We start from the raw sequence: 25793 nt of genomic DNA, 5'->3' as shown, positions 1-25793 counted from the left end.
ACCTCAATAATGCTGACAACCTTAGTCATTTTAAATGCCAAACATCAAGCTTAAGGAACACCACGCTACCATATGCCGTCGACCTCTTAAACGCACATTACACAATTAAGTGTCACATTTTGATAATTACTAATCAGATGGACATCCTCTGTGTCATTAAATAAATACACCACTACTTTCCCATAACATTTATATTATATAACCATTACTCTCAAATACAACCGACTATAAACATACATACCATCCACAAAAAAGCAATAAATATTTCATGGAGGTATGAGGTCCCCGAACTCTAGTAATTCATATATCGGGACCTGTTTCTTTTCTGCAATATCATCAATGTATGAAGGCAATTTGATATGCAACATATCATATACGAGTTAATTTACCTGAACCCTAGAGTGAAGTCAGGTTTATTAGAATTCCTGGTCCCCCTTCTCGTTTCTTCTTCAATATGTGATGATTACGTGGGGTTTAATTCTTTTAAAGACAGATTATTATTGTAACTCGAGTTTCTGCTTGGTTAATCAGGTACGACACCTTTGACCTTTACCCCGCTGACCCCTGATTGAGTTTGTCCGCCATTTTGAGCAGTGCGAGAGGTTTGAAATCTCGTTATTACACGCCATTCCCAACTAGCTTGATCGCTATATCAACTAGGAAGCGGACTAAACCGGTAGGTAAGACATTTTTTGACAATTTGATGGGCTGGGATCGTGCTGGGACGTTTAGTAGCTTCCGTTTTTATCCAGTTGTAGAGATTGAATTGTATTTGAACATAATTTAGTAGCTTCGAACGTAGGTTTTCTTTTGAGGGGACCATGGCCACAAGTTGGTGAAACAAATGGGGTGCGGGATGGGGGGGCTGCAGCTTCCTTGATATCTAACATGTTGTGCCGAGTTTTAATACTATCACTAGGAAATTAGTTGACTTGAAACAGTGAGTAAAGATACTATATCGATGTACATAATTCAAACTCCACAAAAGAACGTGATTGCGACATGCGACAGTACAGTCCACTGCAATTGACATGACATAATTGTTCCCTAAAGAAAATTATCCGACAACTTGCCCGCGACAGATGAGAAAACCACCACCACAAACATGTTCAGGGAAGTTTCCCCTTTGTGTCTATTAAAATTTGGTGCTCTACATGCTTTCTAAGTGGATATAAAGGCCAAATCATATATATATGGCAAGAAATCGGACATAGAAAAACATGACCCATTTCAGAACTAATCTAAGTAATCTAACATATATTAGGCAACACTGACTTAATTTTATTGATGACATCCTCTGAAGACCCCAAACATAATGCAAGAGGGCAAAAAAAAAAAATCCAGCAAATGAAAAGAAAGCGACTAAACCCAAGACCACAATGCTGACATCATAAATTGAACCACAGAACATCAAGGACAGCCCTCTGTAACAGTTGGGCAGCATTGACTGACTGGTATTTCAGCCAAACGAACAAATAAATAAACCACAGAATGCGGTGTATCAAAAGAAACAACAAGTCTTTATGTTCAGGAGGCACATGTAGGTTGTATTGTTCATCTTAACAGACTCAACTGAAGTAATAGATATTCAATATATTGACAAAGAAGTACAATATTAGAAGATGTATGGTTCCAAGGACAGTGAATGATATATCCATAAAATCAAGTCTGTGTGGCCTTACATTGGCTTGGACATGTGTTTGGCAAATTCGTCAATGTTGTGCTACTTTGTGCCCAAGTGGAAATATTCCTGTAGAAAATTTGTTTTGAATGACCGCATACATCATGTCAGAATTCTGTTAATTTTGAAAGGAAATAATTTGCAAAACCTTCAATCCTGCTCGCTGTGATTAAATAAAAAAAAGATAGATTCTTTTTAACAGTTTGTTCAGTGTGAGGCAATGTACCACTTGTGGGTACTAGCAACTTAACCATCCACTGAAGCAGCACTCTTCTCCCAGAAACATGACAAGTTAGATGACTAACAAGAGAAGCAGGTTTAAAAAAGGCTGCTCAGGAAATTCCCTACCACATTCGAAATTTGGCAAATAAGGACATCTTAAAGACACACCTGTAAATCGGATCAAACTTGGATATGATCCCTCCTCCTCCAACGATGACAAGATGGCCTCTAGACAACATGTTAAGAGACTTATGTTGCCCAGTATCTTTGTTGCAAGCTTCGGTACCTTGTACCTCGCTGCTGCTCGCTTCAGAAACCGCCTGTGGGTGGTCTTTGACGAAATCTGTACCCACTGTAAACCAAAAATATATTGAAAGTAACGTGGTAATTATCACAGACAAATCAAAGTGCCATTCATTTTAAACATTTTCACAACAAGCAATTTGATAGCATGTTTGAACCAAAACAGTCTTTCTTTTTCAGCAAATGAATCTCCCACAATATGATATCACGTGTTCCCTAATTTATCTGCCACAATTAATAACTGTCTATCATAGGATATTAATGGACAAAGTTTTCTTTGTAACACAACCTTATTCAATTCGTCAGAAAACGTTTCAATGACCATCTGTCGTCTTCATCAGTACAAAATGAAACAAATACCTATCGGTGATATATGAGCTAGACAAAGTCATTGCAATCCGAACTTAACCTTATTGTATTGTGACGTAAATACTTGACATTGGAATGTTCTGAAACGTGATACATTAATCATCCTTGCCACTCTGTGACGTAGCGGCATGTATGCAGTCCCAAACATGGCCGAGTCTATATCCCCCTCGTCTCTATTCATAACTGGTGTAGACTTTCTGACCCAGAGGGCTTCCTTATTTAAAACTTGCATTTGTTGTCCTCTCCTTGACCTTTGCTTGAGTGGCATTGGCTACAGGTAACCCAAATCTAATACATTGAAGTCTCTTGCAATATTGTCAATCACTGCTGACTTTTTAATTGATCTGCCAACCTGATGAAACTGCTTATTGATAGGGCGTTGTTTTCATAGGATGTCATTGTTTGTAATCATTCACTGTACCCAAAATGTGTAGCAGACATGTAGGTCCAGCAGCTTATTCAGATTAGTGCTCATACATACAGGTATATATACAATCATGCTTGGTTACCTTGACTTTTGATGGGAGGAGAACCTGCTTTCCCTAAATCCCCATGGCTCTTGGCAAGAGCTGAGATTTTGTCCTTGACTTTTCTGAGCGACTCTTCACACAACTGTCCACTCTCTGCCTGGGTAGCTTCTAAAGATAAAAAGTATGAATGGACCAAGTTACTACAATAAATCTATCTTTCGATCTGTCTCACATTTGTCGGCATTACTATCTTCAAGATAAAGCCAACACGGAGACTGGAAGAAATTTAGGAATTATGATTTACTTATGCCAGATGTCAAAACAATAAATTTTACCAACAGAAGTTAGCATAATGCACATTTACAGTTAAGACATTACAAAATTGTAAATAACCTTTTTCTGACAGGCCACATGAGGCTAAGAACTCCCTCAGTTTTGTCTTTATTTGAAGACTCTCCATAACGTGGCAGTGTTCCTCGCAGAAGGCATGGCCTGGTCGCAGTTCATTGGTACAAACATCGGGATATCCCAACAACGGTATGCCAGCGACAACATTCTGGAAAAAAATGGGGTAGAGGAGACCATGAGTAAATTCTTTCCTATTCAACACATAATTCAGTTTCTCTACTTAACATTTTCAGCCAAGCCAAGACTACACTACATCTGTCCATGGAGACATACAACATTTGGTTACTAGTTTTAAAATCTACAGCAAGAATTTCAAAACATACCATATCAAACAATTGCTCCACATACAGAGAAGCACATGTATGCCCAATATGCTAAAAGTTGTTAACTTTCGGATTACAGGTATCGAGGTATCTCAATGATGTTCAGTACATTGACTTGTATTGACTCATTTGAGCTCAAATATGTTCCCGAGAGGTCAAACGTTTGATGACGTCATAGGTGAAGCTATAATATTTTGGTCAGGAAATCCAGCAGGACATGCACACCATTATTGGATTCAACTGTTTACAAAATTAAAGGGATTTTGCCCTTTCACATACAACTCATGGAACAAATTCTGAAGGAAGGAAAACTGCAATAAAGAGTATAAATCTTGATGTTGGCAACTACATTAGTCATTTCTACAAATACAGCATATCTTAACATTCTTTTACTTTCACATCATGTTGATAATCCGAAATTTTTAAAACAAAACCAGACAAAAATGTATGTGCACTGATGTCATCCATAAATAATACTTCCTATGGCCTAACATTGAGAAGAAATAAATATGGATGCACCTCTGTTCGCATCATGCAGTGAGTGAAAACTAGTTTCCATATTCCATCTGCAACATATAGACGTCCACAACCTGCACAGAAGACAAAACAAAATCAATTGTCAAAAAATTGCAAGATACATGTATCCACAATTGCAAGATGTCGGAAATCTCAATCTTTAAATCTATGGCATTTTTGGAAGCACAGGCATGCTCTGGTGCCGCCACCTGCTGCCATAAAGCAGGTGAAATGCACCAATGCCAGCATAATGAATGTCCCATGCTAGGAAGCAAGTGAGCTGCCTTAGCCTCCACCTAAGCTCACATTTCCAAACGGCAGGGGCCTGGCCGGACAGCTTTCGGGAGCGAAAACAATGATATTAAAGACATCAACATACACAAAGTTTTAAAATTTGATATATGGACATGATATGTGTATATTTCTAGATATACATTTTTATTTTTTTCATTTCAACATCACGGCCAGGTCCCAGTTGGGAAATGTGACGAAAGCCTTAGGGAGCACATGACAAATTTGTGTGATGACTTTATGATGGCTTACAAAAATACATGAAACATCATGGTTCTTGTACAGGGATAATGGCAGCACCATAGCATAGCCTTTAGGACTGGATATTTTTTGCCTTGTAATTCACTTTTTTTTGCTAAGGGCTTCTAAGTTCTATTTTTGAATCGTAGTAAATGGGGGCCTAACAGTGCAATGTAAAGAACCACATGCCTGGAGTTACTCCCTTTCAAAGTCTGACAGTAAACCTGCCCTGCAAGTTCCAAAACAAGCCACTAGGGGGCCCAAACCTGTACCACTTACTCTCGGCATCAAGAGCTCTGTACCACTCAAAAATCATAGCCGCAGCATGTCCAGACCTAGAGATATCAAACCCGGAAGTCCCGCTACAGTATCGTAAAATGATGGCAACATCTTAACGTTTCCAAGCCTCAACAACACCTACCCACATATTAAATATCAATACAATCCATGTAAGGATCCTTGAGTTATGATGGTCTTCTACAGACATACAAATGCTACCCAAAACATAACCTTCTTGGCAAATGTAAAATGTGTGTAATTTAAACAAAATCACACAAAAAGAGCAGTTAAACACAGAAGTCTTGAATTTGTCTATTTTCTTTTAAAAGACATAACATAGGATTTGTTGAACAAAGAAAAAACATATCATCTTAGGCAGCTAAACCGTCCAGACTGGGTTATGGCATTTGAAAGGGCTTTTTGAAGAGATACATTAATTTGACCTATGAAATGATCCATCCAAACCAAGAACCGCAACAATCGATACACGCCGGCAAAAAATTGTAATGATGATTTATTTAAAGCTCACACCTATATAAGGACCCTTTTCAACTTCCTTTTTGCTGGCATAAATAAGCAAGGCAATTGTACCTCTCTTTTTGCAATCTGGTGTGCAGTCAGCATCAGCATGTGGATAGATGGACTTTTGGCGATGTTCCTCTATGATGTCTAGGGCTTCCTCAAAACTCTTCGTCTTAAAGACGAATGTATCCACGAGGTGCAGGCGGCGTAACTCCATCTCCACCTCACCCCAGAAGAATGCTGCCGAGACAGTCTTTCTACCCAAACCTGTGAAATTTATTTAAGTGTTCATCTTATTACCAACGCATAACTATGGAAAAGACAAGATGTGAGAAAAGGGGTAAAAAAATATAATAAAAACATTACAACAAAAACAACCTTCTAATAAACACAGGCCAAATGCTGTGGAGATAGCACTTGGTAGGCTCAATGATAGGCCCTTTGCCCTACAGATACCGCTCAAAGCAGGCACTGAGACGCGACCTCTGAGACACGTTCTCTTTACACAGGAATAAATGTGACTTGGCACTCCAGCTGAGCATCTTTGCACTCCCGCTGAGCGTTTTGAGTCAACCTCTGGAGTGGTCTCAAAACGCACAGCAGGAATCACGTCTTGAAACCCTTAAATTTCTATTTACACTTGTTTGAGACGTCTTGGCTGAGAGGTATTGGCCAGGACGGTCTCAGAAAACCCTAGTGTAAAGCGTGCCAGAAACGGAGATGGGCACCGCCCCAACACATCTTCTCATGTAAAGATTGCTAAAAGAAACATACAATCTAATATACATAGTCATTATTAATACAGATGTCTCTCTCAGGCTTTTAGCCAGGCATGCGTCAAGGCATCCAGATGACGCTCTTTTCTTAGAATAACAAGAAATTTGACGCGCTGGACGCCCTTGCACTGGGGAGCAGATCCTCTGACAAGCATGAAATTCTGATTGACCAGGGATGCTTCCAGGTCATCTGTGGTCACAGTCTTCTACTTTGACCTCTGTAACAGTATTTTTGCCTTTTAGGATACCTTAGAATGCACTATTTTAATTCAAAATCATCAAAAACTCTGCACCATGGAAGGTAGATGCCCCCGGACCCCCCTACAATAGTCACTTGACGCGACTCACCAATAAATTCGGACTCCCTATAATAAAATCCAACCTAAAAGCCTGGTCTCTCTTAAACCATATTTGTTGCCTAGCAATTTTAATCAAGCTGTCCTTCTAATAATTTGATAGTTTATCATATTTTATTCCCTTGTACATGTTCGCTGATCTTATATCCATGTAAATTCCAATGAATTCAGCCTCTGGGCTGCCAGTGTGATTTTGTGAGTATGTCTTCTCAAGAAAAAAACATTCATCATCATTAACCTCATCATGACCCTCACAAATTCCATACAATCTGACGAAAAGCATTAACCATCCCTTTTTTACAAGCATACCCTTGCCTCTTCCCTCATGACCTCAATGAAAAGTGGCCTGCAGGCCAATTTTAAGCTTTCATGAATAAATAAAGGTTCAAACAAGCAAACTACTAATACTTTGTTGAAGAAACGCCTGGGTCACCTGACTTGAGTGGCTAGTACAAGATGGTTGACACAAGACTTCTATTTGTTCCTATATCATTTAGATAAATGTTCAGTATAAATGTTTTCTTTAAATGTATTCATTCATTCATTCCAATATTCATAAATTTATAGAAATTAAGAGTTAGACATTCCTATAACAGTCCAGACAAAATGTGATTAAATTAAAATTAGTACCTTCTGCAACACCTGTGAGTGCGTCCTTGTAGGATTCGCTAAAAGCAGAGAAGGACACCCATGCATGTAAACTGAAATGACAAAGTTTTCATTTATCAGAATAATGTTGCAATTACAAAATGACAAGAGTGACAAAGGTATTTGTACTTAAAAGAGACTTTAAAGGGGGCCTAAACCTTTTTTTATTGCATTCTGCAATATTTGAATACACCAAAAAGGCAAGTTTTTACTTATTTGACCCCTGTGACATAATCCGACCGCCAATCTGCCCCAGCTCGCACACATCTTGACTGTGCGGGAACTTATCGTATACAAAGAGTTTTCCAATCCGGCTTTCTCAATCCAGGACTTGCCAATGTGGACCATAACTTGTAAACTCTTCATCTAGAGTCTGACAAAGATGTGGTATAACGTAGTGGCGCAATTAGCAGTATGGAGGTCGGAATACGTCAAAGAGGTCAAAGGTCGCAGTACTTCCCCGGGCTCGACAACCGAACGGCAGCCGCACGAAGTTCAAATATTGTGGAAACGCTTATATATGGTGGACTATCGTAAAACAGGTAACAACTGGACTTTTTGGTGTATCTAAAATATCGCAGAATGCTTTAAAAAAAAAGGTTTAGGCCCCCCTTAAAGCCGTCAGCAGGTAAAAAGGGCTTGGCACTTGAATAGTCACATTCCCAAACAGAGGCCTGGCTGTTAGTGGAAACAAAAAATAGATGTAAAATGTAAAACAAATGCACATATGTTATGCCTAGGTTACACATAGCCGAATTTAGCTCCCAGACACCAGCCGACTCAGGGCAACAGTAGTTTGGGAGCTGTCAGGACAGTTTAGGTCATGCTTATCATTTAGCGCCGAACATGTCCCAAACATTTCCCAACCATCTCGCCACCAGTAAATGACTTGCTCCCGTATCCTGATTGCCATCTGACCTATTCCCAACCATCCTGACCTTTAGCCACAGACTGCCGAATCATACTGATTCCCAACCAAATGCTAACCCTCTCACGACACAATCAGTGATTTTTAAAAGAGTGGGCATTTTCGTTTTCAATAAAAATAATCCTTCCTTCTATTTTGTAAATTTGTAAAATTGTAGTTTAAATTGTAGTATAAATCATTCATAATTTATGACTTTCAAGGCTAAACATAAATGTCACAGCAAGCAAAAACGTGAAGAAATCTTGCTCTTAAGGTGCATAAGAAGACATACAGCACCCGCCACAGCTACAGTTATGTATGCAGGTGAATATGACACATTACATCGTGAGCTGACCACGGCATATTTCAGATGTTTGTCACTTCATGCCCCCATTTAGCATTAATACTAGTAAATGTAACCACAGAAGTGGGGAGGGACAGCTCTCTTGAGAGATTAAAACCCCGTTCACACTTTTTCACGATTCGGATAAAACATGTTATCGGAATAAAACGACTCGATCCAAATAAGTTTTTGCAGTGTGAGCGCTCTCAAATCACTTGGATTTCGACAGAACAAAACCTTCACGAACCACCTCGAGGAGTTGGATGGACCTGGGGCAAGTGGATAGAACTGCACCGCGGGGAGTCCAATTTGTCCGATTCGGGCAGTGTGAACGCACAAGTGGATAACATTCACATTAAGTGAATAGGATGCAACTAAATAAAAATGTAATACAATCAAAGATGAGTTTGTTCAGTAAAAAGAAAAGTAAATTTTCATCATTTGTCAAGTGGACCCCGGAACAGACAAAGCTGCTCATTTCCATCTGGGGATAGGAGGAGATGCAAGGGAAAGTCAATAAGAACAAGGACATTTATAAAGATACCTCCATAATATATAGGTATTGTGGAGCATGAAGTCTAAAAATCCATTGACTAGGAATAAAGTTTTTTATTCGGATAAGACCTCAAGGGCGCATTAATTGGATTCCCTAAGAGCAGTGTGAACGCAATTTCGGATTGGATAGAAAAAACTTTATTCGGGTAAAAGTTTTATCCGAATGATTTTTTTTTAGTGTGAACGGGGTCTAATTTTTCTCAGGTTAGATCACTGCCTGACACCATGCAGGGTGTTGACAATAGCTTTGACCATCCATAATAAGAGCTCGAAATACTTTTTTCTGCATACCTGCACTGGTGCAGGTAACATTGAAAATTACCTTCACCAAACAAATTTTACCTGCACCACTCTGAACTTAGGAAGTATGGATCATACTAAAATTGTTGAACCATTGCTATTTTTTTTCGACACTCTATAGGTATTTAACAGTCAATGCAGCTAATAACAATCCATGTAAACCTACATTATATTACATTTATGTATAAAACCCAGTACATGGGCCAGTGCAGGTAGACACCAGAAATATTTGACCAGCTCCAATGTTACCTGCACTAACCTGCATATGCAGGTGGTATTTCGAGCCCTGACAGTGTACAACAGACTAACCTTAATGACAACTGAAAGTTGTAAAGACGTCTATCAATGTAAGTACAGTTGGATGCCTCCACAGCAAACCGCTCCTCTGTGTAAAAACGATATCCAGTCACGGAATCCCCATACATAGCAAAACCATAATTGGTATTGCACTTTCGACATCTCAATGTTACTTTCTTCTTTGTAGAAGTGCCAGCTAGACTGTGATAAGTCACGTCTTTTGCAGGGTCGTGAATGGTCAGTTTGCCTGGGTTCCCAGAAAGGTCAGTGCATCCTCTTAAGCATATGTCTGTGGGAGGAACCAATACTCTGACATTGGCTGGATCAGAGTTGACCTTGATGAGTTCTGGGAAACTTTTTACTACACAGTGAATGTCCTGAAAGTTCTGCAATCCACAATCTGTAGCGAACTTCAACAACAGGGATTCACGCATGGAATCTGGCATTGTCATTGGTACACTCCTTTCCAGCTCCAGGGCTTGCTCAAATGCAGGGTATCCGAACTTGGCAACGAGTATGGAGATTGCATTTTTGGGGCTGGTGTTATCTGGATTGACCTGTTGAAGGGTAGTGACGAGATTGGTGACATTCTTCTGCTCATCGGCTCTCTTGCGTAGACCTTCCGCTCTTTCCGCTATGGACAGCCGTGGCTTCTTTTTGTCAGACATACTGCACTGAACAAAGAAGAAACACTGTCATAAATCTAGTCTATGCACTGTTAGAAGGGGTCATAGTACATATGTTTAGAAAATGATATATATTTATGTCACAGTTGAGATCACGTTCAAGTAGAATTGCCGATTGTCCAAGGACAGATCACGATCGGAGTTGGTCCAAGGACAGGCTGCGATCGGATCTAGCCTAGGACAATCTTCGATTCTACTAGTAGAAATTGATCGGGATCTGTCCCAGGACAAACTCCGACCCAATCCAAAATGTTACTAAGATATGGGAAACTTGTCGTAGGACCTGGACCAAACTCAAATGATGCCAAGATAGAGGAAACAGACTGCGATCGGGAGCTGCCCTAGGACAATTGGTGATTCTTCTATGTAGTACAGATTGAAATCGGGAACTGTCCTAGGACAAACTCCGACCCAATCCCAAACGATGCAAAGATATAGGAAACATTTTACCACTATCAAAGACTTGACAAGAAAATGACAAGACAATCCTTACCAGCTGTAGGTCTGGGCAAGGACGTTATGTCCTTTGTCTGGGGGAAGGCCAAGACTTTTCAGCTCCCTCACACAGTTCTGTGTGGGTTTAGTTCTTCCGTTGATTCAGGCTGGGGAGTGACAGAAACATAGTGTACATTAAGCAAATACATGGATACCTGGACACCTTCAAGGTTGTGTGTGGTTAGGTCTAGGAAAAGAAATGTCTCCTATTTCACAACGAACAGTAATAAAACCTGCTGACCATAGCCTTTTTTTGGTGTCACATCTGGAAAGAAAAAGATATTTTGCAATCTCACAAAATTAATGTTATGAGTGATTAAAACAGTTTCGAAACAGGTTCGAAATGTTACCCTCAGTAAAGGTAAATATGGGGCAGTGGGAGGCAATGCCAGTTTCAGATAACAGACAGAGGGCAGGCCTGGGAAAGGGGCTGCAGTGTTCTGAGAATCTTCTGAGGACTGGATCCACGCCACCCAAATAGTAGAAATTTAGATTAGAAGCATAAAGAAAAATATGAAAATGCAACTCTGTCCCGTACAAAAGAAGCAAAATTTGGCGGCCAAACAGCAGGACATTAAAAAATGAGTAGAGGAGACTGCCTGTGGAGCACTAAACACACGAAACCCTCAAAAGGCCAACAAACTAGCTAAGCAATAATTGGGACGGCCGGGAAAAAATTACCAGAACATGTGGGGGCTACAAACAGCACAAAAATAGGCAAAACTTCACAGGCAAAGCAGAAACCACACAGCCATGGCTACGATTGACTAACGAGCCGGTGCGCGAACCAATATGTAGAATTGATTGGAAGAACTGGGTGGAAAATTAAATTGGAACGATTGATTGGTTACCGTTACGAATAGAAGTTTGGTGCAACAACACACGTGTCGGGGCAAGGGGATGTGACGCACACAAGAACAAAGGAAAGGTTTACTGGGCGTCACCCTTGCGAAGTTTACAAAAGCCTGGATCACTGAGCAAAACTATACCCATTTGTGGAAAGGAGGAATAACTTGGGAACGAGTAGATGGACCTTCATGATATTTGAAATGTAACGTTAGATGGCTTCCGGGATAAGTGAGGACGAAAAGTAGAATGTGGATCCTTTGAATTAAGAATTTGCTGCCCACATGGCTGCCCCCCTCCCACGGCCCTTTTAATAATTTCGTGAAAATACCCCAAGCATAACTTTACCCAAAATAGTAGTAACCATTACATACCTATTCCTACGCCATGGGTGTCGTGGCAACCCAGTACACAGGAGAGAAAGCCGGCGTTACAAAAGTCACTAGGCAAATCAGAAACTTGAAGTCAAAAATAATTTATGTCCTCAGCAGCCGCATGACGTATGAAAGAGAGTTTCAAAGACGAGCTGTGAGCACACCGCATTCAAACACAAAGGTAAAACATAAATTACGAAAAACGCTCAGAATCCATCAAAAGGGTGAAATAAAATATTTTGCTTTATTCAAGATCATTGTGTTAATTCTAAACATTTCTGTCAAATTCTGTGATAATTAGAATGTTTTGTCTGTTACGTTGTTGTGCTATCGTTAATCACATGACAAGTGAAGAAAGCCAGCAGAGCTGGCAGCAGAGGGGGAGACGATGCCATTAGAATTTCTCCCAGTAATACATGCGTTTCCCATGCGTTCCAATGGGAAAGTTGAGGAAACAAATATGCAATTATCTCAAGAATAAAAAGTTCAAGCCATACAAACTTACCTTCAAATGATAGCCTACTATGTCCAGTCTCAGCAAATTCATTTGCAAGAATTTCTATACCGCTAATCTTTTGGTACACACCCCTAATTAGAGCCCTTGGATTGGCCCATTTGGCTGAAAACAGCATTCTAGCGACGATACCACTATTTTAGGGGGGTGCGGAAACCCCCTCGATCGAGAAAGGTCATTTTTTACAACTAATTCTACAAGTGTAGGGTCTTTCCTAAGGCAGCCACTCCCAAAATGCCCAGATTTCACATGCATAAAATCCCACCAAGAAAGGCTTTCAATGGTTTAAAGCCTTGTTTTTATTCTAGGCAACAGGCTACACAGGTGTTTCAAAGTAAACAAACAAAGGCGCATGTGCCAATGGTTACGTCACCCCAGAGCTGCGGTAGCGGTATGCTAATGCGATGTGCGCAGTTGGATGTTTTTGTTTGGTACTGCAGAGTGCCGCGGTGGATTACTTTTTCAGGCGTTCGGGCTTTCTACTTTGTAACGAAATCTTGATGTCTCCCGGCCAGGCATGAGAGTATAGTCTACAGTTGACATTGTGAAAAAATAATTCTGATAATGTGGCCAACACTTTTCATTTCCGGCAAATTTGGCACTCCCTTGCAATTTACATAAACGTTGCCTGGAAACAAGGACGTCCTTGCTGGAAATAATAACAAATGATCAACAAAAGGAGAGGATAACAGATTTAGCCGCTTGCACCAACGTGTTTCCTGCCAGGCTCACAAATTGAATGAATACCAAAGATCAATAAATAAAATAAATACATAAATGAATAAAAACAGCACTCTGGAATACCTGGAGAGCCACCTCCACTGCTCCCTTCCGAAGAAAACTGTGGGAACTCTAGGCGACCCTTACGCATGGTCTGACATGATACACGTGTATATACAGACCCTGACCTCTCATTGCAAATACATGTTTGTATTGTTGTTGACAAGTGATGTTATATATTCCATTATATTATAGATAACATGTATGTCATCCTACACCATGCATATAGAAATTTTCTTTTTCGTTTTCATTCCCATCCTTTATGAACTTAGAAATATGTATTGTGTCTGTTTTTGTCAGCAGGGCTAGCCCCTCTGTTGGGCACCCCTGTCTGTGTGTTCTGAACAGCCAAACCAATAAATAAAATAAAATAAATGAATACCCGAACGGTAATAACATAGGTGTACAGGTACATATAACGTTAATATGGAAACGGTGATTTGCTTTGTTCTGTCATGCGAAGCAATAGTGACACAAAGGATGAACAGTGAACTGAACCGTTGATGTTATCTGATAAACAACAGGAACAACGAGTCAATTGGCCACTGCGCCATCTGTCGACATCTGTTAAAAGTGCAAAGTTTTTTGAAAGGCCAGCCATGCTGAGTGTAACTCCGTCTCGCTCAGAACATAGGGGATAGAATAATGAAAACATTTAAGTTTGTTCAACATACTGTGCCAGGCGCAGGTCACACAAAAGAAGAGTCTCACAAAAGCATGTACACGTTCTCAGCTTTATTTTTAGAGTAAAATACTATAGTAATTATTAGTTATTTTGATTGGACGAAATGTAGGTGCTTTTTAAATTTTGTAAACAAAGGTTTGTTGTGCGCTAGATATCAAGTATATTGGCATTTTTACGTATCCATCGGTACCACGGCCTAAAAGTATATTTCCACATTACCACGATTACTAAGGAGGAAGCCAGTGTCTAGTATAATTTGTGTGTGTGTGTGTGTGCAGAGCTGCGTATATCTCGGTCAAATCAAGGAGGTTAAAAAAATCAAGCCATTTTTCGAACGTTACGTTGCCGTGTCTGTAAAGTGAAGTGTAAAATTGGGAAAACAGCCTTTTTTTCTCAGGGCCAGTGGGGTTTGCTAAGCTGATGCCGTGTCTGTAAAGTGTAAAGTGTAAAGTGAAAGATTTGGACTCTCTGACTGAGAGTGGTGGGTCATTGTCGCAAGCTTTTGTCAGTCAACCCCGGTGGTTAATGAGCCGTGTCTGTAAAGTGTAAATGTAAGCTTTCGAAAAACAGCCTCGATTTTTTTCCGGGCCTGTGTGCTAAGATGATGCAGTGTCTGTAAAGTGTAAAGTGTAAAGTGAAAGATTTGGGAAAAGCCCCGTTTTTCACTGAGAGTGGTGGTTCATTGTCGCAAGCTTTTGTCAGTCAACCCCGGTGGTTAATGAGCCGTGTCTGTAAAGTGTAAATGTAAGCTTTCGAAAAACAGCCTCGATTTTTTTCCGGGCCTGTGTGCTAAGCTGATGCCGTGTCTGTAAAGTGTAAAGTGTAAAGTGAAAGATTTGGACTCTCTGACTGAGAGTGGTGGGTCATTGTCGCAAGCTTTTGTCAGTCAACCCCGGTGGTTAATGAGCCGTGTCTGTAAAGTGTAAATGTAAGCTTTCGAAAAACAGCCTCGATTTTTTTCCGGGCCTGTGTGCTAAAAAGTAAGATGCCGTATCTGTAAAGTGTAAAGTGGAAAAGTTGAGATGTTCCCATTAATCTTTTTTTCGAGAGCGGCGTAATTGATTAGCCTTAAGGTTTAGAAGGAAACCTCCTTTTCTTTCCAGATAGCGCAATTCCCTTGGGTGCAGTTATGTCCTTGCGTTTGGGTTCAGTAATGTTTCTGCGTTTGGTCATTCGTGTGTGAGAGATTAGGTCATCGGTGTGTAAAGTTATTTGTAAAGTTCTGAAATGGGTCGTGTTTTTCTATGTCCGATTCCTTGCCAGTACTGAAATCATATGGCAGAATCGTACACTCTGTTCAGGGGAGACGCCAGCCAAGCCCTGGCACATTGAAATGTGTACATAAAGGCACAGAAAGACAGTGGGTCTGCCCAAAACCACAAACGAGCGCAAACGGGTCTATTATGCAGTGTTCATGGGACAATGGCCTTGTTTGACGCTCTAGATACACTGTCTGTGCAATGATAGATTAAAAGACACGGCAAAGTATTACCAGTTTTTACCAGTTATTTTTAGTTATTCCGCTTGTTTCAAGTTCGAATGGATTTCTGGCCGCCATCTTGGATCATCCGTGTTAGGGGTCTGGATGGGGAAATTGTCGGTACCTCATTTACTTAGAAAGTACCTTCGTGGCTTGGCGCAGGCGCTTTTGACAACTAAAAAATGTCAAAAATCCACGGCGGAATAATCAAAATGTCAAAAATCCACTCGACACTCGCGCTTCGCTCTCGGTCTCGCAACCCATAACCCTAGCTAAAAAATGTCAAAAACCACTGCTACGACATCAGAGCTATCGCTCTTCATCTCCCTAACTTTGAAGATAATCTCATTCACCCAACTATAGTGCCAAAGTGCAATTTTCCCATCCAGACCCCTAAAACGGATGATCCAAGATGGTGGCCAGAAATCCCTTCGAACTTGAAACAAGCGGAATAACTATATAAAAAAAACGGGTAAATATTTATAATTTGCCGTGTTTTTTATGAAATATTGCACAGGCAGTGTACAGACAGTGTATCTAGAGCGTCAAACAAGGCCAATGTCCCATGAACACTGCATAATAGACCCGTTTGCGTTCGTTTGCGCTCGTTTGTGCTCGTTTGTGGTGTTTAGGCATACTGAAAGACAGTGCCAATAACTCACCTTTCTGACGTTACAAACTTACCCTCATATCAGCTGTGATAAAATCCCATGCACTGTCATTAGAAATCATACGGCATAATTTGCAGAAAAATACCCCCAAACCCTACCACCCCCTCAAACGCCTAACCACCAAGGGAACGTTAACAGACCCTTACACAACAAGGAAATAGTCCCAACTTCATATCCCCTGATAACCACAAAAACTCAGCTTTTTGGCCATAATCAGAAAGTAGAAACCCTCCCCAGTCACATTGACCTCAAAACTGCCAGAATTTCTACCCATTTTTCCAAGAAAAAAAATCTGAAAGTTTTAGGCCCTGAACTACATTCGACCACCATCAATTTGCATGGCGGATGGCTGGCGGATCCCCTTCACAGAGCGAACATTGAGAATTTAACAATAAAACTACCATCATACAATGGGGACAAGAGTTGTGATATAGTATCCCAGATATGAAAGAATTTGAATGATTTACGACCCCGTGACACACACTTATATGACAGGTGTAATGGCATCTTCCGCAGGCCAGGAGGGCTAGGAAACAGTGAATATACTAGCAGAAGCTGACCTGCTGTTATCAAGCATTGTGGTAGAAACAGGGCTAGAATTGCCAAAAGCTGTCCATCCTGACACACGGTAACTGTCTCTGCAGTGATAGAGCCCAGAAATTTGTTCTTGAAATGATGATTTTTTTGTTTTTAGGCACTTTTAACATGCTAAAAGTAGATCAAAGCTCATTTTACTTCATACACACACCATTTTCTTTCATTTTTTGCTGAAATGTGGCCCTGACAGGCACTAGTATGATGTCACGACACTTCTGTCTTGCTCAGGTCCCAAGAAATAGCATGTTTGAAGTAAAATAAACAGTCTAAGCTCTCCTTTCCCAGCCCCTCCCCTCCCCTGCTGGGAAGTACACCTGGTGACACATGGACACCCCCCCCCCACTAGTACTTGGCTATGTTTCATATAACAATGCATAAGGCCACACCAATTTAATTTCTTGGTTAACGGATTTTTTCATAAAAAATATGGAGCGAGAGCATAAAAAATAAAAATAAAAATTGTAAAATGGTTGGGGTAAAGGTAACGGCTAATCCAAAACATAAAGAAAAAAAGTTTTCAGCTTGAAAAAAGTACAAAAACACTATTTTTGTACAGTAACAGCACCTGTACCCACACTTTAAGGAGCTTATAATACAAAGGCCAATTTGCTACACCAGAAAGTTGGTGAATGGTTTCATTAATGGTGAAAATTTGGTGAGTGGTAATTTTTATTTTTATTTTTTTTCCCAAAAAATAGGAGCGAGCGAATCCGTGAACCAAGAAATTAAATCGGTGTGGCCTAACAATAAACTGATCTAACAATAAACTGAGAGTGAAAGGGCAGACATTCACATATACCTGAAATCACACATTGCTGCAGGTGACAATCATTCAGAGAGGAAGGTCACACTGTCAGGACGAGCCATCACCATGCCACGTAAAAAGCTACGACATGGCGGCCAGTTCAAGGCCAAAAACACGCCATGGAACAAGGGATTGAAGTTTGAAAAGGACGAAGGTACACGTCCCACCTACTTACGACCTACAGAGGATGATTTCGCACTGCTTGAGGAGAGAGACAGGCAGGGTAATGCCAACATTTGCAAGAGAGATGTCATCCGGGAGGAGAGAAGGCCCATGCTGCTCCGTCCTACTCGTAGCAAGGCAACTTGTGGTCAGATGGCCCCCTACATGGAGGATGGTCCAGGAGAAGACGGGGATCAGGTGGTGGGATATAGGATCTGGCATGCAGGGCTAGCTGTCAAGGCATGTGCGAAGGCACAGAGAGAGCATGACAGCCAAGAGGGTGTACTCTGTAAGGAGCTGCTGGTCAGGGCGTCTTCCAGTGGTGAAGGTAAGAAAAGGCTCGCTACATCCCAGACTCTGGTGTGTGATGGATGCGGGTACAAATCTTGGTTTTACCTCATTAGCATATGGACTTTGGAAGACAGCTTTAGGCCATGTTGATTTGATTATATGGATGACATCCGCGCTCGCACCAATTTTCGGCCGTTTCCAAAAAAAAAAAGGTTTTTAACCACATGGTAAATTGTGCAAAGCAGCTATAAAATGAAAACATATATGCTGTAGATTGAAAAAAAAAGTATCCAAAAACATATAACTAATGCCATAGAATGCTAAAATAAATCTAAAGTCAAAGAATAAGATGTGAAAGGACAGAATTTAAAAAAAAAATATTGTCAGTAGGGGTAGGTACCAGTACAGAAAATAATAGGTCCTGTTCAGGTCCAGAGGATCATTGCCAGATCCGGACCTGAACCTGATTGTATGTGGAAACTTGAGAATTGGCAATACTCAAAACAATGGTCAATTATGTTACAAAGGAATCTGTTTGGTGGATTATATTATCTGACTCCCATTTTAAAATCTCATCTCCATGTAATAAATTCTGTCTCTGTACCTTTGACTGTAGAAACTGAGTACAAATGACTTTAAACTCTACTTGACTTCGCTGTTGTTGTCTTCTTGGCCTGGTAAGACCCCAAATGCCTGCCAACATGTCTATTTTTTAATTGGCAAAACCCGTTCCACTGATTTTTTTCAGGTCTGTTTTTATTGGATCGGTCCAAGAAAAAAATGGTTTGCAGCTGTACAATGTACACCTAAGTGTTGTTATACCATACTATGTCTTTTTAGTCCTATGTTCAACCTTCCTGACCACTTAGATTTCATACTGAAGGCAAATTTTTTTTTGGCCAAACTTTTTTTTGTTTCGCTCGCTCGCATCAATTTTGGAGTTCCAAGAGGATGTCATCCATATAATCAAATCAACATGGCCTTAATAGTAAAAAAAAAAAGAATAGAAACCGCAAGCCAGCCAAAACTTTGTAAGCAAAGGAGTCTACAGAATTCCAGGCAGACAACTTAGGTGAGAAATTCTGATTGGCTGAGGTAGACACAACTGTAAATGCAGAAATGTTCGCGGTTTTCGCGGTGACCACCGCAAACATTTTTCTATTATGGTAGTAGATTGCAGTCTATGGTGTTACCGCGAAATTAAATCCACCGCGAAAAGTCATTTTTCCAGCTACCGCGAAATTAAATCCCCGCGAACTTAAATGCATTTACTGTATTCCCTTCTCAGTATTGACAGGATGTTTAGCCAATAGCCATCTTGTTACTCGGACTACTCGGCACCTGGACATCTGATAGGAGCACAACTGGGCTTGTGGGGGGGGGGGGCGATTTCTTATCCTAAGCTTGGTGCCACTTGTCCCGATTGTTTAGAGCCAAATTATCCCAGGTTCCGAATTGTTATGTCACCATAGTGATGGCAAAAAAAGGAATGTGGGCAATAATAACAGGTTTTCTGTTCCTTGTTTTCTGTATTAGAAATGGAAGACACTTTTAAGGAGGTGACCATCAGTCGTCTAGGAAACGGACCGAACGACACAACGGCTGTGAAGAAAGAGGAGGGAGAGGATGCGGAAATTGCATGCACGGAAACGAGTGGTGCGAACAACTCCCTAATCAATTTTAGTGTTGTTTAGTTAAAGTTTAGTTTATCCATAATTATGTCTTACCTGTGACGCGAAAACGTTCGATACGGTGTTCCGGACCGTGTGATAACTTTCCGTATCACACAGGCTCGAAGTTTGTATCACAGGCTTCTTTCGAGTACTAGTAAATCAAACTATTTCGAGTGGGCCGAGTGCGGCACGGTTGGCATTTGGAATACCTGATTCGGATGTTGGAACATTGCTGTTGTAGCACTTTTTGTTCGAGGGCACCAATTTTGTTCAACTTCTGGCGCATTTCGCATCAAAACATGGGTTTTCTCAGGTGGGTATGACAAAAATAAAATACGGTGTATTCTGTATCACCCTCGGTCCCAGCCCTCACACGGGTTGGACCACCCTCCGGCCGTCGACCGTCGGGCGATCCGACACACGGTCTGGCTGGTACCTCGGGTGATTCGGAATACACCGTGTTGTATTCTATATATATCATAGTGTAGTGTGGGTCGGGTTGTCTAAATAACAGCTTCTCTATTCCTCGTTTCATTTTAGAAATGGGAGACCCTTTTAGGTGGGAGGTTGTTACCAGTCATCTAGAAAACGGTCCAAACGACACGAAGCAAGACACACTAGATGTGAAGAAAGAGGAGGTCGAGGATGCGGAAATTACATTCGCGGAAATGAGTCTTGCGAGCGGCACCCCAAACGACAGGGATGCACCATCGCATCCAGATGTACGGGCCCTCTCGGGACAGATAGGTGAGCATGGAGACAAACACACCGTAGACTCAACCTACGTTTGCGAAGACTGTGGATATAGGACAGCTACATTGATTGGCCTATCCCGACATATGAGAAAGCATACAGGTGAAAAACCCTACAGTAACCAGTCTGACTTTTCTACTGCTTGCAGAACCAGTCCAAACGGGCACATGCGTACGCACAATGGTGGTAAGACCTACATGTGTGGGAAGTGCGGGTACAGGGCGACTAAGAAAAGTTCTCTAATGCAACATATGAGAAAACACACTAGAGGTAAACCATACAAGTGCGACCAGTGCGACTATTCAGCTAAATACAAAAGAAGTTTGGATCATCACAAGAAGTACACCACCTGTAGTAACAAACCCTACAAGTGTGGGGATTGTGGTTACATGGCTTCGCAGATGTCTGATTTATTTCGACATGTGGCGATCCACACTGCAGAAACTGGACCGATCGACAAAGAGGACCACACAACAGAAATGGGGAACCAGAAGGTCGAGGATGCGGACATTGCATTCGCGGAAACGAGTGGTGCGGACAGTACCCCAAACGACAGAGATACGCCATCACACCCACATACACTGGTTCGTGCGAGTCAGATGCGCAACCTTGAAGAAAATAGTCCATACGTTTGCGAGGAGTGTGGTTACAGGACAGCCAATAAGCAACACCTATCCCGACACATGAAGCTGCATAGTGGTAAAAAAGTCTCCAACTACATGTGTAGCGAGTGTGGGTACGGGCCGGCTGCAAAGTCCACACTATCCATACATATGAGAACGCATACGAGTGAAAGACCCTACAGATGCTACCAGTGCAACTACTCTGCAAGGAGTAAATCTCATCTAGACAAGCACATCAAAACGCACACTGGCGAGAAACCCTACATGTGTGGGGAGTGCGGGTACAGGGCCACTCAAATGTCAACTCTACGTAATCATATGAAAAAGCACACTGGTGAGAAACCTTACAAATGTGATCTGTGCGACTATTCAGCTGCAAATAAAAACAGTTTGTATCTTCACAAGATTAAACATCATGGTGACAAGTCCTACAAGTACAAGGACCCATACGTTTGCGAAGAGTGTGGTTACAGGGTAGCCAATAAGCATTACCTATCCCGACATATGAAAAGACATAGAGGTAAAAACCCATTCGTTTGTGGACAGTGTGGGTACAGGGCGTCTGTACTGTCCGCACTATCCCAACATATGATGACACATACAGGTGAAAAACCCTACAAGTGTGACCATTGCGACTATTCGTCAGCGAGTAAGTCTAGTCTAGACGTGCACACCAAAACGCACACCGGCGAAAAACCCTACATGTGTGGGGAGTGCGGGTACAGGGCCGCTCAACTATCAACTCTTCGTTCACACATGAGAAGGCACACAGGTGAGAAACCTTACAAATGTGACCTGTGCGACTATTCAGCTGCTCAGAAAAGCAGTTTATATCTTCACAAAGCCAAACACCATGGTGGATACCAGTCGACTCAGAGATCGTCTCTTCTTCAGCATTTAGAAGAGCATAGTGGTGAAAACTCCTGCAAGCGTGATCCGCCCAAGGTTTCTGGTTCAACTAAAAACGACAAGATTGCACACGCCAATGAGAAGCCATACATGTGCGGAGAGTGCGGATTGAGGACAACTGACGGACCGTCCCTATCCCAACACATGAAATTCCATGCTGGAGAAAAAGCCTACAAGTGTGACCAGTGCGAGTTTACAGCTGCACGGAAAAGAAGTTTAGACCTTCATTTGCTCGAACACGAAGGTCAGAAGCCCTACATTTGTGGGCAATGCGGGTACAGGACAACTAAGAAGTCTGCACTATCCAAACATTTGACAATCCACACAAAGCCTTACAAGTGCGATAAATGTGAGTATTCTGCAGCACTGAAACGGAGTTTAAACGTACACGTCGCAATGAAACACACGGGTGAGAAACCTTACGCTTGCGACTTGTGTGACTACTCGACAGCATACGAAGTGTATCTGAAACAGCACAAGTTCACGCATACCGGAGAGAAGCCATACAAGTGTAAGCAATGTGACTATTCTGCTTCATGGAAAAGCAGTTTAGACGATCACATGCTCAAACACACCGGTGAAAAGCCCTACATGTGTGGCGAATGCGGGCACAGGGCACGTAGAAAGCGTCACCTTGACGAACATATGAGAATTCACACGGGTAAAAAACCCTACAAATGTGACAAATGTGATTTTTCTACAGCTCGAAGAGGCTGTCTGTACATCCACAAACTCAGACACTCGAGCAAGAAACGCTTCGCCTGTGACAAGTGCAGATTCAAGACAACCGCAAAGGCTTACCTAATAAAACACATGAGGACACATAGTGGTGACAAGCCATACAAGTGTGAACTCTGCGACTATTCAGCTTCAAGGAAGGACAATCTGAACCAACACGTTCTTGTGCACACCAAGGAGAAACCCTACAAATGTGACCACTGCGACTATTCTACTGCACGGAAGGACAGTTTAACCAACCATTTGGCTAAACACAATGACAATTAAATCCACAGTACTGAAAGGCAATATAGAGAGATCTTATCGAAAAGAGACATCGTTTGCTTATTTCATAACGGAGGTTTGTTGCAACTTCATAAATGGCAAAATAGACTTACTTAAGAAAACGTTTTGCCTGTAATGTGCATATGTCATTCCGAAAATAACACTGATTTTTCGTAAACATTTCGACTGGAAAAAACGGCAATTGTGTACTGTTGAGAAGCTAGTCATATGCCTGTCGACTGCGAAGCCGATGGTTTGCGAAGTAAGTATGAACGGTGCATGCTACATGAAATAGAGTTTTGACGAACGCATGCTAAGACTAGAAAGGCCGACATTTGCTTGAGAGCAAATACAGAATATTTCAGCCATCTCCCTCCTCATGTAACAATAGACTGTTCCAAAATCACCCATGTGCAAAAATGGAACACTTCTGCTTAAAATGACTTCTAACTACTAATCACACTTTTGAGCAAAAATGAATCTTACAATCCCCCTTCAAGAATGGATTCTTCTAGTGCGCCCCATGTAGAAAGGTAAAATAGACAACTCCAAAAACACTTCCGCTAAGAAATGGAATTTTGAATCATCAGCCGTCCAAAACCATATTTGAAAAAAAAACCTCTGTGCAAGAATCGACTCTTCCTGTTATACCCCTATGTAAAGTGGAGCGATCCAAAAATACATCAGCTAAAATAGGACATCGACATTATCACCAAAGTCCACAAAATGAATTTAAAAAAATACCCCCTTCGTCGAAGAATGGAATCTCCCAGCACACCCTGTTTAAAATGCACAATAGACAAGTCCAGAAATACTCACAGTACATGGCCTTTTGTATAATAAGCAACCCAGTCCAAAACTGAATTTTAAAAAAGTCCCCCGTGCATGAATGGACTCTTCCAGATAACACCAGGCTTGCTTATTGGCTGCCGAATACTCCTCATGTGCAGTCTTCAGGTGGGGGTCAACTTCCATTCAACAAATGGCATTTGGAATCATCACCCATGTCCAAAACTAAATTTTAAAAAAATCCCCCCTATGTGCAAAAATGGACTGTCCCAGTAGTAGTCTTATGTCAAGTGGTTCAGTGCAAAAACACTTCCGCTAAAAAAAACATTGGCATTATCACCAAAGTCTAAAAGTAAATTTTAAAAAACACCCCCTGCCCAACAATGGACTCTTCCAGCAAAATGAGCTCGCTCATTGGCTGGTCATTAATTGGATTTACCTTGTCCCCCCAACCACCTGGATGTCTATGGACTAGGTAGGTAGGTAGATAATTGGATCTACCTGACACACCTGTGGCCCTGACACACCGGAATGACCTAGAGGTCGTTGACCTCGGCACTCCAGACCTCACATATCCAAAACTCTCCCACAAAAACCTCCTTAAGGAGCCATTTTGAAGTGATTTATACCAAATGTTATGCATGGGTCCTTTGAATAAGTATCTAGGGCACCTCTGTCCCAAATTTCAGGTCATTTGGATGTAATACCATGGTACAGGGGGCCAAATTATACAGTTTTGGTCCAAAAGTTGCAATAAAACCTCAATAAAATCATTTAAGGAGCAGATATGAAAAAAATGAAAAAGAAGCATTTGGGTATTGGCCCACTCTACCCTTGTGCCAAATTTCAAGTCATTTGGTCCAGGAACGGCGGAGATGAATCGCATTGAAAATTTGACAGGAGAAAGAAAGAAAGAAAGAAAGAAAGAAACATTACGAATACAATATATTTCACCATACCTATGGTATGGCTGAAATATAAAAAATGATGGGGAGTGCTGAGAATACATAAATTGTGTTTTGCAACTTGGTTATAGCTATATGATTAATACCACTGATATTGTTAAGCTAATGCCACACATATTGTTAAGCTAGTTGTGGATCTCTAATAAAGTCAAATCAATATCCCTCTTCTCTTAGAGTTCATGATCTTTAATAGAAATTAAGTGTTGCGCGGACTCCACTGTTCTGCTTCTTTACGACAGAAATTGTTTGGTTTTGAATTGATGTGTAATACAGAGGAATGCGTTCCTTTATTATCAATCACTAATATAACGTCCACTTCATTACATGGAGTGAAAATAGTGGCCCTACCACACTCCGTTTGATTGGTTACTGAAGGATATGCGGTGACCCAGGCTGCTGGTTGGGTAATCAGGTATTTGACCTTCGACCTTAAACTGCTGGCTACCGCTTGCCCACCATTTTTGGTCGTTTTTAGCAGCATCGTTTTTCTAAATATAACGTGATTTCTGCTCTATTTCACTTCCGTTACCACCAGGAATACTAAAATTCGAAAGGTAAGACATTTCCTTTAGTTCAGATGTCAGTATTTTGTGATACATTTGTGCAGTAAACGTCAAATTTAGGGAATGTTTTGATGATCGGCTTAGACTGATGATTTGGGGGAGGGGGGGGCATTTGCTTGGCCTCCCGCTGGTAATAGTACAGTATCTAAATTCTCATGGACAAACGGAACGAAAGATAGATATATTCACATGAACTTCCTGTTTTAACTTGCAGTATTTTGGGTATGATTCTCACGATCGATGACATAATTCTCTGTGTTTATTGAAATATTAAGAATAGACATTTTATATAGCCTCCATAGCAGGCTCTCTGGGGCCTTTTTG

The 25793-nt window shown here is 41.2% G+C and overlaps 2 protein-coding genes across 3 annotated transcripts; one reads left to right on the top strand and one right to left on the bottom strand.

Moving 5' to 3' along the window:
* Positions 1–573: 573 nt before the first annotated feature.
* LOC118421238 (zinc finger protein 721-like) lies at positions 574–23395 on the top strand. Its single transcript, XM_035828436.1, has 4 exons — positions 574–680; positions 17756–18229; positions 19729–19848; positions 20406–23395. The coding sequence occupies exons 2-4, from the start codon at positions 17806–17808 to the stop codon at positions 23153–23155; spliced, it is 3294 nt and encodes a 1097-aa protein (XP_035684329.1). The 5' UTR covers positions 574–680; positions 17756–17805; the 3' UTR covers positions 23156–23395.
* On the bottom strand, positions 1243–12860 carry LOC118421246. 2 transcript variants are annotated; one of them, XM_035828445.1, is made up of 9 exons: positions 12208–12860; positions 10986–11094; positions 9819–10475; positions 7387–7457; positions 5694–5891; positions 4296–4366; positions 3439–3601; positions 3085–3213; positions 1243–2255 (listed from the first exon to the last, which is right to left on the bottom strand). In XM_035828445.1, the coding sequence occupies exons 3-9, from the start codon at positions 10472–10474 to the stop codon at positions 2026–2028; spliced, it is 1518 nt and encodes a 505-aa protein (XP_035684338.1). In that variant the 5' UTR covers position 10475; positions 10986–11094; positions 12208–12860; the 3' UTR covers positions 1243–2025. The 2 variants fall into 2 exon arrangements, with proteins under 2 accessions (XP_035684338.1, XP_035684337.1); XM_035828444.1 differs by having other exon boundaries at positions 9819–10480; positions 12208–12859.
* Positions 23396–25793: the final 2398 nt, after the last annotated feature.

This window comes from Branchiostoma floridae, chromosome 8 (genome assembly GCF_000003815.2).
Source record: "Branchiostoma floridae strain S238N-H82 chromosome 8, Bfl_VNyyK, whole genome shotgun sequence".
In the NCBI taxonomy this organism is placed as follows: domain Eukaryota; kingdom Metazoa; phylum Chordata; class Leptocardii; order Amphioxiformes; family Branchiostomatidae; genus Branchiostoma; species Branchiostoma floridae.
Note: the sequence above shows the minus strand (reverse complement) of the source record. Positions and strands in the feature narration are given on the sequence as shown.